We start from the raw sequence: 17,709 nt of genomic DNA on the forward strand, positions 1-17,709 counted from the left end.
GATAGATTATAACCCAAATCTGGGACGGGGTTTGGGGATGCAGTGTGGGCAGCTCCTGAAGCAGGCAGTTGCACTGAGGACATTTGTCCCTCGACTGTAGACTGGGAACAGATGACTTGTAAAGAACCTGTGACTCCCGTGACTTGTAAGTGTGTTTTGGGGAGGACTGTGATGTAATTGTTTCTGTGTCTGAGGGGTGCATCTAGGCATACTAGTGAGTCTGCTTTGCTGAGGGTGAGATGAGGCTAGAGAAGACTCCTGGGGAGGAAGGCAGGGGATCTAGTTGAAGGTGCTGTCCTCCTGAGTAAGCTTTGAAGTTACAGTCAGAGGAAACTGCTCAGCCTCTTTGGAGGCCAGATAAGTCGTATCTTCTGTGACATTTGGAAACTGAAAAGTAGAGAGGGGAAGGAGAGACTTAGTGGTTGCTGGGAGAGTGGGGTAGTACACAGTACAAGTCCTTTTACGGTTATAACTTTCTGCACTTGAGTACTTATTTCTGCTTAACTGGCTAGTGCAACTCTCATTTTAAGCTATCACAATGACTTTAGACATTATCCCTTTCATTCTGCTTATCTGTTTAATTTTTCTGTGTACTGGGATTGAACACAGACTATAAAAAGAGTTTTTATAAACTCTGAACTAAAATATTTGACAAACTGCAGAAATGGTTTTATTGGAAAGAATGAACCTAGTTTTTGGAAATGATCTTTCTTATTCTGCTTCCATTTATTGATCATCTATCTGTGGAGGTGGTTAAGCACAAGAAATCTAAGTGAGGCTACTTGGGTTGAATCCTGGCTTTGTTATGTATGGTGTGTGGCCTCAGTCAAGTTACATACCCTCCACACCTCAGTTTCCGCACCTATAACATGAGGATAATACCTCACAGGGTTATCTTATGGGTTAAGTAAGTTATTAATGCATGATTTAGAACAATGCCTGGACCACATTAAGTGCTGTTTACGTACTAGCTGTTGTCACAAACCAGATGTTGATCTAGGCCCTTTGTCACTTAGTTGAGATCAGAGAGATTTAAAAACTTGCTTAAGGTCATCCAGTTAAGGAATGACTTAAACCTTGTCGTCTGACACAAAGCCTGGCTCCTAACCACTCTGCTGGCTTTCTGAGGTGTGGTGAATTCACTTAACTGTGGACTGTAGGTTTTAGAGCCATCTACCCATCTGTCTCGGAGAAGGCAATGGCACCCCACTCCAGTACTTTTGCCTGGAAAATCCATGTACAGAGGAGCCTGGTAGGCTGCAGTCCATGGGGTCGCAAAGAGTCAGACACGACTGAGCAACTTCACTTTCACTTTTCACTTGCATGCATTGGAGAAGGAAATGGCAACCCACTCCAGTGTTCTTGCCTGGAGAATCCCAGGGACAGGGGAGCCTGGTGGGCTGCCGTCTCTGGGGTCGCACAGAGTCGGACACGACTGAAGCGACTTAGCAGCAGCACCCATCTGTCTGTCTGTCTTCTACTTTCTCATTTGGATTTTTCATTATGTTCTTACTTGTGAATCAAATGCATTTCCTTAAAATATCTGTGATTTAAGAGTTATAAAATATAAAGGGTAAAAATAAAACAATTATTCTTAAAATAATGGTGCTCAAATCCATGCTGACAGCACTAAGTTGTGAAACACTCAAAACATCATTTCTTGTGACATCTGATAATGGCTATCAGTATTTCCACATACTTGTAAGTTGTGTGGAAATTAAGACAGCTATTATTGGGAATTTTTAGCTTACTGTTTTAAAACAATCATAATGTTTTAGCCATTTGCACATTTTAATTACCAGGGAAAAAGTATATCAAATTTTCATGGCTCATGGAAAGCTCCCCAGTCAGTACCCTAGATTGAGATAAAGAGAATTAAAGCCCCAGAAGTAAGACAGGGCTGCTTAGCAACAGTGACAGGTGAAGTTGATGGGAATTAACAGCTTTTGACTGTTAGCAGAATGGTGGTGTAATGGGATCTGCTTATGGTAATGAAGCATCGCCTAGATGGCTGAATGTAATGATGCTTTCTCATTCGTTTCATAGAATTATAGATGATGTTGGGCTCAAAATGTTTAAATTTCTGTACTCTTTGTACTTCTGATGTTATATTGAAGATTAGAATCATATTGTTTAGTATTGTCAACTTTGTAATTATCTTATGGAGAAACCTATTCCATGGAAAGAAAAGTAGCAAAATATCCCACTACTCCAATAAAACCACTCAAAACATCAATACTTTTCTTTCTCAAAGTAGTTGCAATCTGGGAGAGTATTACTATATTTATAAACTGGAAATTATCCAACCATTTAGGTTGCTGAAAAGAAAAGACTGTTGATAAAAAATTTAAAAATTTGTATCTTGTGTCTGGGCAAGGTCTAAAGAATTGTTGTGTCAAGATGAAGTAACCATTCTTAAGGTTTCTTTAGCCAGGACATATTCAAGATGAAAACAATTGGTAATGAAGAAAAAGATGGCTCAGTGCATGTGGCAATGTGACATAAAAGATTACATCAGATACAGTCTGTTACAGGAATGATCATATGTCCTTTTCATCTGATGTCTGTTTCAGGACTCAGACAAATGAGTTAAAGGTTTTAGATATGCTTTAAAGGATTGTTCTCGCATTACCTGTATTAGGTTTGTTTACAAATCAAATGTGTTTCAAATGGATCACATGTGCACACTATCAAAGGAATGAACATAATGACAAAAGACTATTCTTCCTAAAAATTTGGTTGCTGACTCCTTTCAGGTTATGCTGCTTGGTAATGTTGAGTACTAGGATGAAGTATACATATTTTGAGTTCTTTTCACTCAGAGAAAGAAGAAAATTTATTTTTTCCCTAGTTTTAAACTAACAATACAGGAATGAATGGGAAGAAATAATACTTCTCTTCTAAAAGTCTTCTAGAAAGACTTTTCTAAGGATGACTTTAAAAAAACGGGCAAAGGAGAGCAGAGCCATGACCGTTGCAACTTGAACAGAGATAAGCAGAAGTGTGTGTGCTCAATGTCACATGGCAGGAGGCTGTCCCCAGAGCGGTTTGCTGTCCAGGGAGCTGTTTCATTTTGAGTCTGATAGAGTTTTACTTTGGAAAATACCCGGTTCCCTGCCTACTGCTTCTTTATGGATTATACAGGTAAAATTAAATTTAAAATATTTTCCAGCCATGTAGAATTACTTAAAATACACTATTCTGAATTATTTAAAAATTACATTGGTTATGTTTGTAAATGAAAGTATTTAAAAAATTATTATGCATGAGTTTACTCCTATTGTATTACTTTGTTGTATATAAATCATGATTAATTTAGCATACATATATACTTAAGGGAAGTTGTCAGACATGTGCTTGTTGTTTCTTGTATTTATTTTGAGCCATACTCAGAGTTAAAATAAACAGCAACTCATATTTAATTCATATTTCGACCCTCTGGTCAAGAAGCTTTAGAGTACAAACATCCGAGTTCAGACTATGCCACAGAGAGAATAAAATATACACACAGTCTACGGAGACTGTAAAACATTTTTGACATTGTGGTGGTTGTTTTGTACATGTGTGGGCCCCATCTTTTAGATGGAGTTGACATGGTGAAGTGAATTGGAGAATTTCAGTTTTTATCCTAAATTTCTGAGTGTAACTAGCCTATTCTTTTTTTAAACTGGTTAACCTTGTTCTTAGCTTCTAGTTTCACTGAGTGGTAAGTTGGTACAAGAGTAAAGTTAAGTTAACCGTGGGTGGTGGTTCTTGATGAGTAAGTAGGGGATTCCCTTAGATTGGATGGGGTGGAAGTGGGGTTGAGAGGTGAGGTGGTAATAGGAGATAAGGGCATGGATCTTTGCTCAAAATTTGTGCAACTAGTTCAAAATTGTATTTCCCTAAATTTGAACTTTTGGGTTATGGTGACACTTTTCTGACATATTCCTTATGAACTAAACAACAAAAACTTTAGAGGATTTTTCTACCAGGACAGAGACCTATTTTCCGTACCCCAAATAATGACAAAAAGTGCATTTAAATTAAGCACTTACATGTTCTTTATAAATGATCCCTTTTACTCTATGGATAGATCTTTGGCAAGATAGCTAATTATGGTGAAAATAAAATTATTGTGAAATTGTTAATGCAAATTTTAAGCACTTGCTATCTAAAGGACTTTTGTGGTGAATATTTTTTGAAGCTGAAACATTTAGAAGTAATTAATTATTCCAAATACCCAAATACATCTTTTCTATAAATCCATATTTCCTATTTTAGAGTTCTTTAAACCAAATACAATAATAGTATCTCTCTTTCTCTCTGGATTTTGGATTTCTTTTCCTTTTGACTTTAGTGTTCCAGAAGTTTGTGCTGGGACTCTAAAATAGAATATACTTATTTGTTAGAAGGCTTACATGTATGTTAGAAGGTTCTATGTCTGTTTCTATGTTGAAGCAGGAAGGAATATACTTTATAGACAAAGAAATGAAATTTCTGAAGTCTTACTAGGGAGCTTCACTATACATATATTTTTAATTATAAATTTGTACAATTTTTTCCCCCAAAGGACAGAATCACTAATTTTTAAAATTTTTATGTAGTTTATATATTGCCATTAAAACACTTCTCTGTTGTTTTTAAGTAATAACCCATACATGGTATTTTTTTTTCATGGATGGTATTTTAAAAGACACACACTTTTTTTTTAAATTTTTATTTTATTTAACTTTACAATATTGTATTGGTTTTGCCATATATCAAAATGAATCTGCCACAGGTATACATGTTTTCCCCATCCTGAACCCTCCTCCCTCCTCCCTCCCCATACCATCCCTCTGGGTCGTCCCAGTGCACCAGCCCTAAGCATCCAGTATCGTGCATCAAACCTGGACTGACGACTCGTTTCATATATGATATTATACATATTTCAATGCCATTCTCCCAAATCATCCCACCCTCTCCCTCTCCCACAGAGTCCAAAAGACTGTTCTATACATCAGTGTCTCTTTTGCTGTCTCATATACAGGGTTATTGTTACCATCTTTCTAAATTCCATATATATGCGTTAGTATACTGTATTGGTGTTTTTCTTTCTGGCTTACTTCACTCTGTATAATAGGCTCCAGTTTCATCCACCTCATTAGAACGGATTCAAATGTATTCTTTTTAATGGCTGAGTAATACTCCATTGTGTATATGTACCACAGCTTTCTTATCCATTCATCTGCTGATGGACATCTATGTTGCTTCCATGTCCTGGCTGTTATAAACAGTGCTGCGATGAACATTGGGGTACACGTGTCTTTTTCAATTCTGGTTTCAAGACACACACTTTTAACATGCTAAATAAACATCAAGAGGAATACTAAGAAAATAAAACTTTAATGTGAACAAAGGATACAGCTCCAGAGGAACTCCAGATATGACACTTTTAAAATTGCTGTATGTACTCTTAAGAGAAAATGAGGTTTAAATTCTTACCAGATTAATAGAGATAATTAAATTAACTAAATTAGTTGTCTGATGTGGTGGGAAGCTATTTTGAGTGTTGTCTTCTATGGTGATTTTTAAAAAATATTTCCATGTTTGCAAAAATAGGTATATTTGGTATATTAAACTTTGATGAGAAGAACACATGTTTTCAGCTCATGGGAGAGTGAATTCTTTTGCATTCGAAAATAGAACTTATTTTGTGTCAGCACAGTTCAGCACAACCACTTTTGTATTGATACTAATGACAGCATCACAGCACTAGAGGGGTTATCTTCCAATAGTAAATTGAGTCTTGATTATTTAAGAATAGATTTATTTTGCTTTTCTGGAAAGTTCTTTTCCCCATGTAGTTTCCATGTTACCCATGTGGTTTCTTCTCAGTTTTTCAGGTCTCTGTTGAAGTCATCTTTTTAGGATGACATTACTTGACTGTTTTACCTAAAATAACCCTCCCATTCAATCACTCCTCATCCTCTAATTCCTCTTATCTTTCTTTATAACATATACCCCCACTGAATGTATTACATATTTGTCTGCCTCACCCTCTGGAATATAAGCTTTACGGAGGAGGGAGTTTGTTAATGGCTGTACCCTTAGAGTACAAAACAGTAGGCTTTCAGGAAATAGTTGTTGAGTCGATTTATGAATCGGGTTTCTTCTAAAAATTACTGTTCACTTACTTTAATATTTTACTATTGTTTTTCTCACAACATTCTAGTTTAACAATAATTATTTTGACCACTAAATTATTTTGAATGTTGATCTCTTCTTTCATTACTAATTTTATCCTGAAATTAACAGTACTCACTTTACTAATAGAAGGGCAGGGTGGCAGGCAGGCAAGGTCACAGGCAGGCATAATTGTACATAATTGATAATCCAAAGATCACTTTGGTTTTAGACTATATTATGTGATTTTATGAAGGAGTGTGGAGGACATTAGTCAGTTTTATTCTTCCTTCATTTCCTTTCTTTACATTTTCCTTAGGTAGCATATTAAAATTTGTCTTCATTCTCTGAGCTCATGCTAGCTGCCCAGAGGAGAGAATGGGAGCAAACTAAAATTTCAAAATCTATATTTTCAAAGATGGGTCTTCAACCATATGGATCCCAACCTTCCAGAGGTGTTTAGAAATACCTCTGACATCTGAAGATTATAGAAACCTTAACAGGAATTAGAGGATGTCATATGTGTCCAGTTTTGCTGCAAGTGAGACCTAATTTTTTTAAACATACTGATCCTGCTATGCTGTGCTTAGTCGCTCAGTCGTGTCCAACTCTTTTCGACCCCATGGACTGTAGCCCGCCAGGCTCCTCTGCCCATGGGGATTCTCCGGGCAAGAATACCAGAGTGGATTGCCATGCCCACCTCCAGGGGATCTTCCCAACCCAGGGATTGAATCCAGGTCTCCCACATTGCAGGCAGATTCTTTACCAACTGAGCCCTAGGGAAGCCTGATCCTGCTATAGTTATCTAAAAAGTAGATGTCTTGAAAAATAATGCAGCCTTTAACTTACTGTTAGAAGTCTGTGCCAAGAAATAAATATAGGCACTCAGAAAATGTATTTACATATGCATATAGATATCATGTATGAACTGAAGAGAGGAGCTACATCAGTGAGTTGGCAAGAAGTTGTTGTATATAGACTATGGAAAGTACATTTGTTACTCAATTATCCGCAGGGAATAGTTTCAGACTACCCCCAACCCCAAATCTGCAGATGCTCAAATACCTTATATAAAAATTGTGTAGTGTTTTCATATAACCTACGTACATCCCCTCTGCATATTTTGAATCACCTCAAGATTACTTATAGTACCTAATATGAGATAAATGCTATGTAAGTTGTAAGTACAATGTAAATGCAATGCAAATGCTATGTCAAAAATAGCATTTTTGACACAAAAAACTTGTGTCAAGTTCCAATTTTGCTTCTGGAACTTTCTGTAATATTTTTTCCTGAATATTTTGAGCCATTGTCGGTTGAATCCACAGATGTGGAACTGGTTGATATGGAGGAATAACTATATCTGTTATCCACGGATCCTTTGCTTATTCTACTTTTCCTTTTGCCTTTCTTGTGGCCACATCCACCCCCTTTTGTGTGACTATTCATGTGCAACATCTGGTATACAATTTAAAACAGATCTCATGTAAGATAGTATTCTGGTTTTAGCCCTTTTGGAAGTGTATTGCCCTTTCCTACTTCCTACAGCTATATATATCAGCACTATTATTGATACAGGCATACCTCATCTTCTTGAGCTTCCTTTTATTGCTCTTCTCATAAATTGCATCCTTTTACAAGTTGAAAGTTTTGGGGAACCCTGCATCAAGCAAGTCTGTCAGCACCATTTTTTCCAACAGATTTGCCCACTCTCTGTCTCTGTCTCAAACTTTCATCTCACAAATTTTTTAAACTTTTTCATTGTGACATTTGTTATGATGGTGACCTGTGATTAGTGATCTTTGATGTTATTACTGCAACTCACTGAAGGCTCAGGTGATGGTCAGCATTTTTTAGCAATTAAAGTATTTTAAAATTAACATTTTTTTAGACATAATGCTGTGGCACACTTAATAAACTATAGTACAGTGTAAACATAACTTTTGTATACACTGGAACACCAGAAAGTTGTGTGACTTGCTTTACTGTGGTGGTCTGGAACAGAGCCTACAGTATCTTTGAGGTATACTTGTGTTTTCCACTGGTTGTTAACCTGGACTGCTTATTTTGGGAGGGATGCATTTTTCTTAATTTTTGAAATTTTCTCTCATTTTTAGTGTTTTTGGTGACCTTTTTCTTTTAAGAACTTTCTTCTCCATATTTTTTTATTGATTTCTATTTTCCTTTTATTTTAGTTGAATTCTTAAAATATAATTTTGGTATTTTTTTTTTCAAGAGACATTATAGATGAGTAGTTAAGAGCATATGTGTTGAAACCAGAGTGCCTGGGTTTGAATCCCAGCTTATCATTTAGTAACCTGCATGACCACCATCTATCAAATGTGGATAATAATGGTATCTGCCTTGTAGGATTGTTACGAAGATTAAATAAGCTGATATATGTGAAATTTTCAAAATAATACCTAGTACGGAGTAAACATTCAGTAAAAATTGGTTATTATTATCTTGTGTGTGTGTTTGTTCCATCACTTCAGATGTGTCTGACTCTTTGTGACCCTATGGACTGTAACCCGCCAGGCTCCTCTGTCCATGGGATCCTCCAGGCAAGAATATTGGAGTGGATTGCCTTGCCCTTCTTCAGGGTATCTTCCTGACCCAGGGATTGAACCCAAGTGTCTGGCATTGCAGACAGATTCTTTACCATCTGAGCCACCAGGAAAGCCCCATTATTATCATACCTACAATAAAACATTTGTTCTTATGTAGCATCATTGCAATTTTTCCATAATGGTTTAGCATGTTCGATAAGATGAAGGTCAGATTACCTTTATGCACATCCATACGATGGACTATTATGTAACCATTTAAAGATGAGGAGGATGTACATATACTGACTAGAAGAACTATTAATGATATTTTTAGACGGTAATTTGCAGTTCCACACCATATAAGAATTTAGTGTTTAAAAGCTGTGTTATATAGAGACATGCTTATATACTTTAGAAAGTATTAGAAAAAGTATATACCTTAGATGAATGAATGGAAAAGAAACTTGAGCTTTTGAACTTTTTGTTTTATATAACTTTAACAATGGGATTATTGAAAAACACCCACACTTTTTTGTGCATTTCAATATTTTTAAAATATTGAAACAAACTTTCTGTGCTTGTGTTGGATAGATATTCTAATAAAAGTCCATGCACTTACAGCTTTTAGAAAAAAGTAGATTTCTAAGAGTAAAGGTAATGCAGGTAATGAATCAAGAGACAAAATAATAATATCTTCTTTGTCTTGGTGGGGTGAAAAAGAAATATGATTGTTGATCATATATGCCTACTTGCACAGGTGTACACAGGTGTGTGTACACAGCATTAACATTACTGAGTTACCCTGGAAAAATGATAGGAATTCTCATAAGGCAAAATAAAGAAAAGTAAAGCAAAAAAAATAGGATAGGAAAAATGTGTACATACACATATTCCTAGAGTAGTGGTTTTCATGTTTGCATAATAGTTGTAAAATAGCTAATAATGTATTCTTTAACATTTGAGTGCTCACTGGCTGTCAAACAGTGTTTTAAGCCCTTATAGTGTTGTTTTATTGTTATATTTGCTTGTGAATTTATATGCCAGGATATGTGTGGAATAGTGTACATATTTTCACATACTTGTGATTGAGTGTACAAACCCCTAATCTGTCAGTCTACCCAAGCCTACTGAAAAAGCAATGAACTCTGGAGTTATTTTAAAAGGTAGGTTATTTTTCTCATTTCTCATATTCTTAATTCCTTTGAAAAGTTCTACTTGCTGCCTAAAATCAAGAACCCTAATTTGCATATCTTTGTGGTTGGTTGCTATAAAGCCAATATTTAAATTTCTTTGAGGTCTCTTTTAGTGCTTGGTATCTCAGGATGAAGATCTTGTCAGGAGGGTGAATATATATGTGAATATGTATGTGGCTCTTGGTCTTGGGCATTTTGTGACAAAGGAATTCCCCTTTGAATTGCTTGCTCCCCTGAAGCCCCTGGAGCCTCTGGCTCAAGCAGCGCAGTCGGTCTGTGCAGTGTCTCTGACGTCACCGGTGTATGCATAAGCCCTGCTATTGTCTTACTGCTATAACTGGGCTGGGGATTGCAGTATCCGCTGTTGCTGCTGCTCCCAGTCTTGCCCCCGCTGCTACCTAGTTCTGCCTCCCTGCATCCCAGAAGAGCCACGTCGGCCTGCCTTTCCCTATTGGATTTTCAAAAGCAGCTCTTCGGTTTTTGGTGCTGTAGGAGACCTTGCTTTTCAATCACACGGGAGAACACTGAAGCTTGTAAGAGGAGAATCTGGCAGCTGGACACAGCTTGGACTGCATTGTCTGTCTTCATGACCTCTGCTGTGTAGCAGCTCATCTCTCCACTCTCACACGTACACTGTCCTCGATTTTTTTCTTCCTTCCTTCTTTCTTCCATTCTTCTAATTTTTTAAAAGCAGCCTCTGGAGCCAGCCATGTTTGGCACTGAATCTTCATGTAAGTAAATGGATCTCACTTTGCTGTTTAGAAATCTGCTTGCTGTCATGGTTTCATTGGCTTGGAGTTCATATCACTTTGCCGTAGGTCATTACCAGCCTTTGTATTTTGACTCTAATTACAAATAAATTGGTCTCAGGAAAAGGACTTCCCCTTCACTGGGTTATTCATCCTTAAGGCCAGGGATGTCAGAGTGGTCAAAATCAGGCCTCCAAGAGGGAGGGAGGAAGACAGGAATCTAGGCAGCCTCCCCAGAATGTGTTAATTGGTGGGATCAAGTCTGTCACTGATCTATTGTTGTGGTTCTATAATGGTCCTTAAACCCTAAAATAGGTACTGTGAGGATCTGAGATGATAGTGTTTATTAAGAAAGAAAAAAAGGCTTACATTTTTTAATCTAAAAGGAGAAAGAGGTGTCATTATATCTTCTTCCCATATTTTTACAGAAACATAGGGACAGACATTATATGTAGATACAAAAAATAAAAGTTAAGCTTTTTTTTTTAAATAGATTTTTTTTTTTTTACACAATGGCTTCAATTTTGATATGCTGGCTAGCGCCACAGTCCAGCAGCAGCATATCTGTCATAAAACTTATACAATGAAATTGCTTTGGTGCAGAGCAGGCCCCGCACAAGGGGCTGGGCTGGATGGCACTTGTGGACAGCTAAAATGGGTATTTGAAAAATGATGACCAGCCTAAGTAACGTGGTTTATTTAATGTTAGATGTAGAATAGTATAACTTGTCAATGCAGTTATACAGGCTCTGCAGAATATTTTGTCATTATCCATAAGCAAAGGTGACAGTTCAGAATTTATAAAGAGACTCAACCTGCTGACCTAGGACTTTAAACATTGGCAAGACACTGGCTTTGTGGGGAGAGAGGGTTAGGGCAGCAATTTAAGAAACACATTTCTTATGAATATATAATTCAGTCTCTCCTTTCTGATTTTGGGTGATCAGTGTGATTATTTATGCATAGTTGATGATTATTCCAGAATAGCAGTATTTCAAGAGAGCTGATACTCCTCAGGTCTTCTGTTTCTTGATTGGCTATTTTAAAGGGTGGATTATTTTTGTTGTTTTACCTACAAGCGTCCCATTTCTGAAATTACCACAATGCCTTATCAAGGTCAAGATAGAATAACAATGAATGTGATTCCCATTCAGCATGTGATAGTTTTATTTTTTAAATAATTTAAAAATGGTTTTTGAATCGACTTAAAATGATACATTTGGAATTATTGTCACCCAGGATTAGAAACAGATTATTTAGTGGCGAAGACCTTCCAGTTTCGTTTCAGTTATTGAATTTTGTTTAAGTAGGAACCTAGGTAGAGTAGATAGAAATATTTACATCCTAAAGGAAAATTAGTCCTATTACTTTGTTCAGCTGAAAATGGAAGTTGAAACTCAGTGTGGGAACCTTTGGGTTCTTGACACAGGGACTCTAACATCGTCTGGCCAGGTTTACTCAGCAGATAGCCTTTCTTGATCGTTAAACCTCATCTTTTGATAATATCACCCATGTGCTATGATCTATGTTTGAAAACTGCTGGTTGCTTTTGGTCTCCATAGCTACCAAATTGCTGTACAGATAGAATGCCATTCAGAAGACAGAACATCATCATGTAGGTTTTTTTTATTAACTTGACTGAGTATTAAGTTTTGTTTCCTGCTTGTCACTAGAAGACCATAGATAGATTTGTACTGTCAGTGGCTGCAAAATGTTGAGAATGGACTGCCTTCCTTAGATAAGGAGATTCCTTAAATGTGTACTCAGAGTTGAGACAAGTGTATTTTCTTTGTGTTTTGAGGCATAGGTTCTCTAGGCCTTTAATTTCCATCTTTTGGAGGCTGTTTTATAGACTGAGACTATATTTAGAATGTTTAGAAAAACAGTCACATTAGAAGTTCTAATTAGTTCAGAAGGGATCTTCCAAACCACCTGGTATATTTTTACTAAATTTTTACAGTAAATACTTGTTTAGCTATCTAGTCTGTGTACAGTGCTATGCTAGATCTTGGAAAGGTTCATTTTTTTTTTTTCTAACATATTCTGATTTTATAATTCTTATCCCTAATTTCTGGTTGCAGTAACTTACTTGTATTGAATGCTTTTACTTTTAAATTGAGGTATGGTTCACATACAATAAAATGCATAAATCAAAGTGTGGAACACATTGAATTTTTGCCTGTTTACACCTTGGAACTGCTACCCAGTTTGAGATACAGAACATTGTTTTTACTCTAGAAAGTTCTTTTGTGATGACCCTTCTCTGTCAATATTGCTTGTCCCAATATTACTTCTGTTCCTTGCCAAAAGGTGATCACTATTCTGAATTCTGTTGATATTGTCACTTGTATGTGATTAAAATTTTCTTTCTCTGCTTTTAACTCTTTGCGTATAAGAAAAGGAAATGTCAATAGCAATTTTCATGCCTTCATTTTCAAGTACTGGATTGATTAAGTTGACTTCATGTTTCAGGTCAGGAATTTGAGGTAACCTAGAAATCACATTATAACATGTTTAGTCTCACTGAGATCGTATTAAACGCCCACAAAGCACCCCCCACCCACCACCCACCACACATATTTGAAGAACCTTTAAAATGACAAAAAAAACTTACCTGGAAGAGTAAAAAGTTTATCAGAGTTAAAACTTACATAGTTATGGCAACAGAATTTATAAATGCTCTTTCTGACCTCGCTTCAGTGAATATCTTCTTGATTCACTTTACAGAAGAACTCTGACAGTGTTGGAGTCTCATTTTTTCTAACTTAGTATATCTGAATCTCCCATAGTTGTATAAATTAGGACACAAACTATTTTCAGCCTTTGAAATGAAAGTGTTCTATGTTATGTGTAAATTAATCATTAGTACAAAGCAGGAAGTATAGCTTCTGTAATCTGTTACCATCATGATGTATTTCACTGAGCTTTTCCTTTACCGAAATTTCCCATGTCTAAAAATGGGAGTAGTAGGTCTGCCCTTTATCTGCTTTGAGGAAATGCAATTTTAGTCTGGTCAAAGTAATGTAGGCTTAAGGATGTAAGTACTGAAAAGAAAGTTTAGTGAGGGGAATAGTCATTTAAATGCATATGTTGAGTGCTTGATTTAATGATAGTTCATATTTTAAAATATGGAATTCCACAAAAATTAAAATTTCTTTTCCTCTTTAAATTTTATAAATAGAGAAAAAGTTCATCTTTTCTTTTTGTGGAGTAAGGGACACTGACTTTGTACTGCTGCCATTTGGTTGCATCCTTTATCATAAAGCCAGTTATTCTCCAAAGAGTAAGTACTTCAAATACATGGACATTTATTCAATTAGTGTTTTTCCAGCTCAGTCCTCCTCCTGTCCCCCCTCCCATGTTTAACTTTTTTAGTCCTCAAGGGTACCGTTTAAGATGTGCTGTGGTGGGAATTGTGCTCTTTTCTAATAAGTGAAAGTGTCTTTAAAAGCACCTACCTTATTAGTCCAGTGAAGAGAGCAACACCCTACCTTTTCAGAAACAGTGTACCCTTGGGGCAAATAGTGTCATTTAATCCCTCCTCTGAACATTTTGTTGTAGTTGTAACATATTAGAAAGAACATCTTCTGTATCTTGAAAGGGAAAGAGAAATTACCCAAATCCCAGCAGAGCAGTAGTATTTTGTGAGTTTAGTGGTGATGGGTATATGGTGGACCTGTGTGTCAGATTGTCAGTTCTCTTTAGCTGTGGTATGACTGTCTTGCAAATCTTCTTGCCATTTTCTGCATGCCCACCTCACCTTCAGTAGGCAGCTAGATGCTGGAAAGGATTTGGGGTATATGTGCTGCCCCATATGATTTTCTTTGATGAATACCAAAAGGGCAGCTGTTGCTTTTTATTTTCATTACTGATAAATGCATTAATTTGGAACTGACAGCTTCTCAATTTTAATAGTGAGTATGGTATCATGCTTCTAAGAACAATGTAATTATCTCAAATTTTGAGCCATTATGTGAGAGATGGTAAAATGAATATACTCTAGCAATATTAGATCACCAAGAAACTGTACAATTAAACAGACAACTCTTTTATAGAAGAATAAATGAGTCACATTCCCTTTTTATGTATTTCAGGGCCATTCTTGACAACCAGTCATACGTGAGATTAAACTTGGTTCTATTGTTTTGGTGTAATTTCTGTGAATCAGTTGAGACGTTAACAGCAACTATAGTCTTTCAAAAATGGCTATTCACAACTGGACTGTTCTGCAGTATAAGCCCTAGTTCTTGTTAAATAATTGTATGACACTGCTGTTTTTGCTGTTAGTATGGTTGACATTTTAGTACTATATCCCTCCCTTTATTAGTTTTTGTCATATGACAACTAGGTAGTTCAGAGTCATTTTCCTTTCCAAATCTTTAATCCAGCTGTTAGTATTTAGCTGTATTGAATTTTAGATGCTTTCATCTTACTTAAAATGCACATACTTAAATATACACACAAAAACTTACTGCTAATTCTATACTTAGAACATTAAATAAAAGAAAAAAAATTACATGACTTTGGATAAATAGAAACCACAGACGGCTAAAGTCACAATAAAGAAAAATAATTATGAATCACTGGAATTTACACTGGGACATGGTCATACAGGACCCTGGGAAGTAAAGCTCATTTAATACTTTTGACTTGTCTCACTATATTATTGTCTTTTCTTATCTTCTGACAATGTTAAGTCTGATGTGAAATTTCCTTTTGGGTTTCTTGCCTGTTAGTAGTTGGCATCGTAATTTTTAGAATCAAGGGAATATTTTAAACGAAATAAAGATAGGAATTTGTTTTTTTTCCCCCTGGATATTTATATACTGATTCTGCTAGTATAGGAATGGAATGAAAATACCCAGTGGTTATTTTTAAATGTTCAGAGTACTTATTTTCACTTGAGTACTGGTTTCCTTAATTGTTAGTCTGGTTTGTTCAGCAGAAATTACACATGAGTTTTCAGTGATCTGTTGTTTTCATTGTCACAATGGACCAGATTCATATCCTGTATAAACTGTGGGGAGTCTATGGGGAAAAATTACCATATATGGAAACTTTCCTCATAGAATCCCCATGGAGTTACACAGGATGTGAATAGAATTGTTATGGATTCTGGGTTGAATCCATATCAGTTACACTGATAATGTGTATTTTTAATGTTAACAGTAGTTACCATGTTAAATTATGTTCAAATACTATTACATGTTCAATACAAGACCATATGGAACATAAAAAAATATATGGTCATTTTAACATTTTTTTGAAGTGTATTTATATCCTACTATTTTTTCCCTAATAAGTGTAAAACATTCATTAACATGCTTATTATTGTATCTTTAATTAGAAAATGCCAGTTTTGAATTATTTAAAAGTCCTGTAATGTCACATTTGCTGTGCGAGTAGTAAATTGTAATATTTTCTCTGTAGAGATTTTGCTTTTATTAGTAATGGATTCAGTTTATTTTGAACTGAGGGACCAAGATGTATATTTAATGCTGCTAAGTCGCTTCAGTCGTGTCCGACTCTGTGCGACCCCATAGATGGCAGCCCACCAGGCTCCCCAGTCCCTGTGATTCTCCAGGCAAGAACACTGGAGTGAGTTGCCATTTCCCTCTCCAGTGCGTGAAAATGAAAAGTGAAAGTGAAGTTGTTCAGTCGTTTCCGACTGTTAACAACCCCACGGTCTGCAGCCTACCAGGCTCCTCCGTCCGTGGGATTTTCCAGGCAAGAGTACTGGAGTGGGGTGCCATTGCCTTCTCTGATATTTAATGCATGTTGTAGAAATGGCAGCAACCACGTGCCTGTTGCAGTGACTTAAGTGCAGAGACTCTGGTGCTCAATTGCTTGGATGCAAATCATGGATGTACCACGTTCTACCAGGGTTTGGCCATCTACCATCTAAGGTCTCCGGGCCTAAAGTGTGACTTATCTGACAAACTCTTGAATGTTAGGGGAATCTGCCTTTTTGGGTCAGGACATCTGCACCGGGGTAGAGCTTATTAAGGGTCACTGTGGAGATTAGACTGGCAGTGGGAAAACTGGCTGAAGAAATGTCACTTTGTAAGAATGGGTGGAAGTTCCATCATGAGGATCTTTGAAGGGACTCAGTAGGAGATCTGAAGGGAAGAGACTACATGAAACTGATGAACTAGGTCAGGGTTGACAAATGCCCAGTGTTTTTTACTACTAGTCACTGCTGCGGCAGCTATCACTGATTGGTTACAGCATTTTTGTAGGATGACTTTAAGCCACTAAGAGTTGAAATGGTTTCTTCTTAAAACATTTGTCTGTGCAAGTATTTTCCACATTAGGGTGAAAAATAATCACAAGAATAAATGTTTAAATAAACTTGAAAACAGTTATAGAGTTAAGAAGAAAGATTAAGAATCTTAAGTGTTCTAGTAGTATCCCTTTTGGTTTAAAATAAACATACCATTCTGTGTCACATTATGACTCTCTGGAATAATTCAGAGCCACTTCTCTCTTTTAAATGAAATTTACACCAGTTGAAGACATATCTCCAGAGTGTAGCAGCATACCTAACATATAGTAAGCACTCATTCTTTGAAATTTGAATCCACTGTAGCTTAAGGGAATATTGAAAATATGATGTATTGGCTTCATAGGGGATTGATATTGTTTAGTTAAAATTTTCAGGTTAAGGAGTTTATCACACATAACTGGCACATATTGGAAATATTGTCAGTGAACAACTCTTACCTGTCACCCCTCAGGCAGGAGTAGGCGACAATATGGACTTCTATTACTAAGCCCAGATGTGTTAGCAGTAAATTGCCATTTACTGATACTTGACTATATACTGACCTAATGACTACATTTCACCTAAGTTCATGTATCAATTTAATATTATCAAGTAAAAATAAAGAGGAATTATAATCATCAATTCATTTACAGCATGAAAACCGAGAAGTGTTTCTTTGCCAATCCTGATGTAATTTTAGAAATTAGAAAAATTATTTTCTACTTCTTTGTGAGAATTTCAGAATAAGATTCAGGCATATTGGCATATTCGGGGGGACAGTGAGTCTGATTGGAATGCATACAGAT

General features: G+C 36.3%; 1 protein-coding gene across 47 annotated transcripts in view; it reads left to right on the forward strand.

The window, feature by feature from the left end:
* The window catches only part of ST7 (suppression of tumorigenicity 7), a 268,221-nt gene that overhangs the window by 45,511 nt on the left and 205,001 nt on the right, over positions 1–17,709 (forward strand). For 4 of the 47 annotated variants that reach the window (XR_015162619.1, XM_086396768.1, XM_086396778.1 and 1 more), the window contains exon 1: positions 10,223–10,620. The exons of 34 other annotated variants lie outside the window; for them this stretch is intronic. Coding sequence is in view for 9 of the 13 variants with exons in the window: in XM_086396768.1 (XP_086252894.1) it covers positions 10,599–10,620 (22 nt within the window). In the remaining 4 variants the exon portion in view is untranslated. Of the gene's footprint in view, positions 1–3,021; positions 3,145–10,222; positions 10,621–17,709 lie in introns of those variants that run through there. 9 more of the 47 variants (XM_086396772.1, XR_015162616.1, XR_015162620.1 and 6 more) reach the window with 9 other exon arrangements.

The sequence above is a fragment of the Bos grunniens genome, chromosome 4, assembly GCF_055505025.1.
Source record: "Bos grunniens cultivar Pamir isolate PY7600 chromosome 4, Bosgru_T2T1.0, whole genome shotgun sequence".
NCBI classification, from domain to species: Eukaryota; Metazoa; Chordata; class Mammalia; order Artiodactyla; family Bovidae; genus Bos; species Bos grunniens.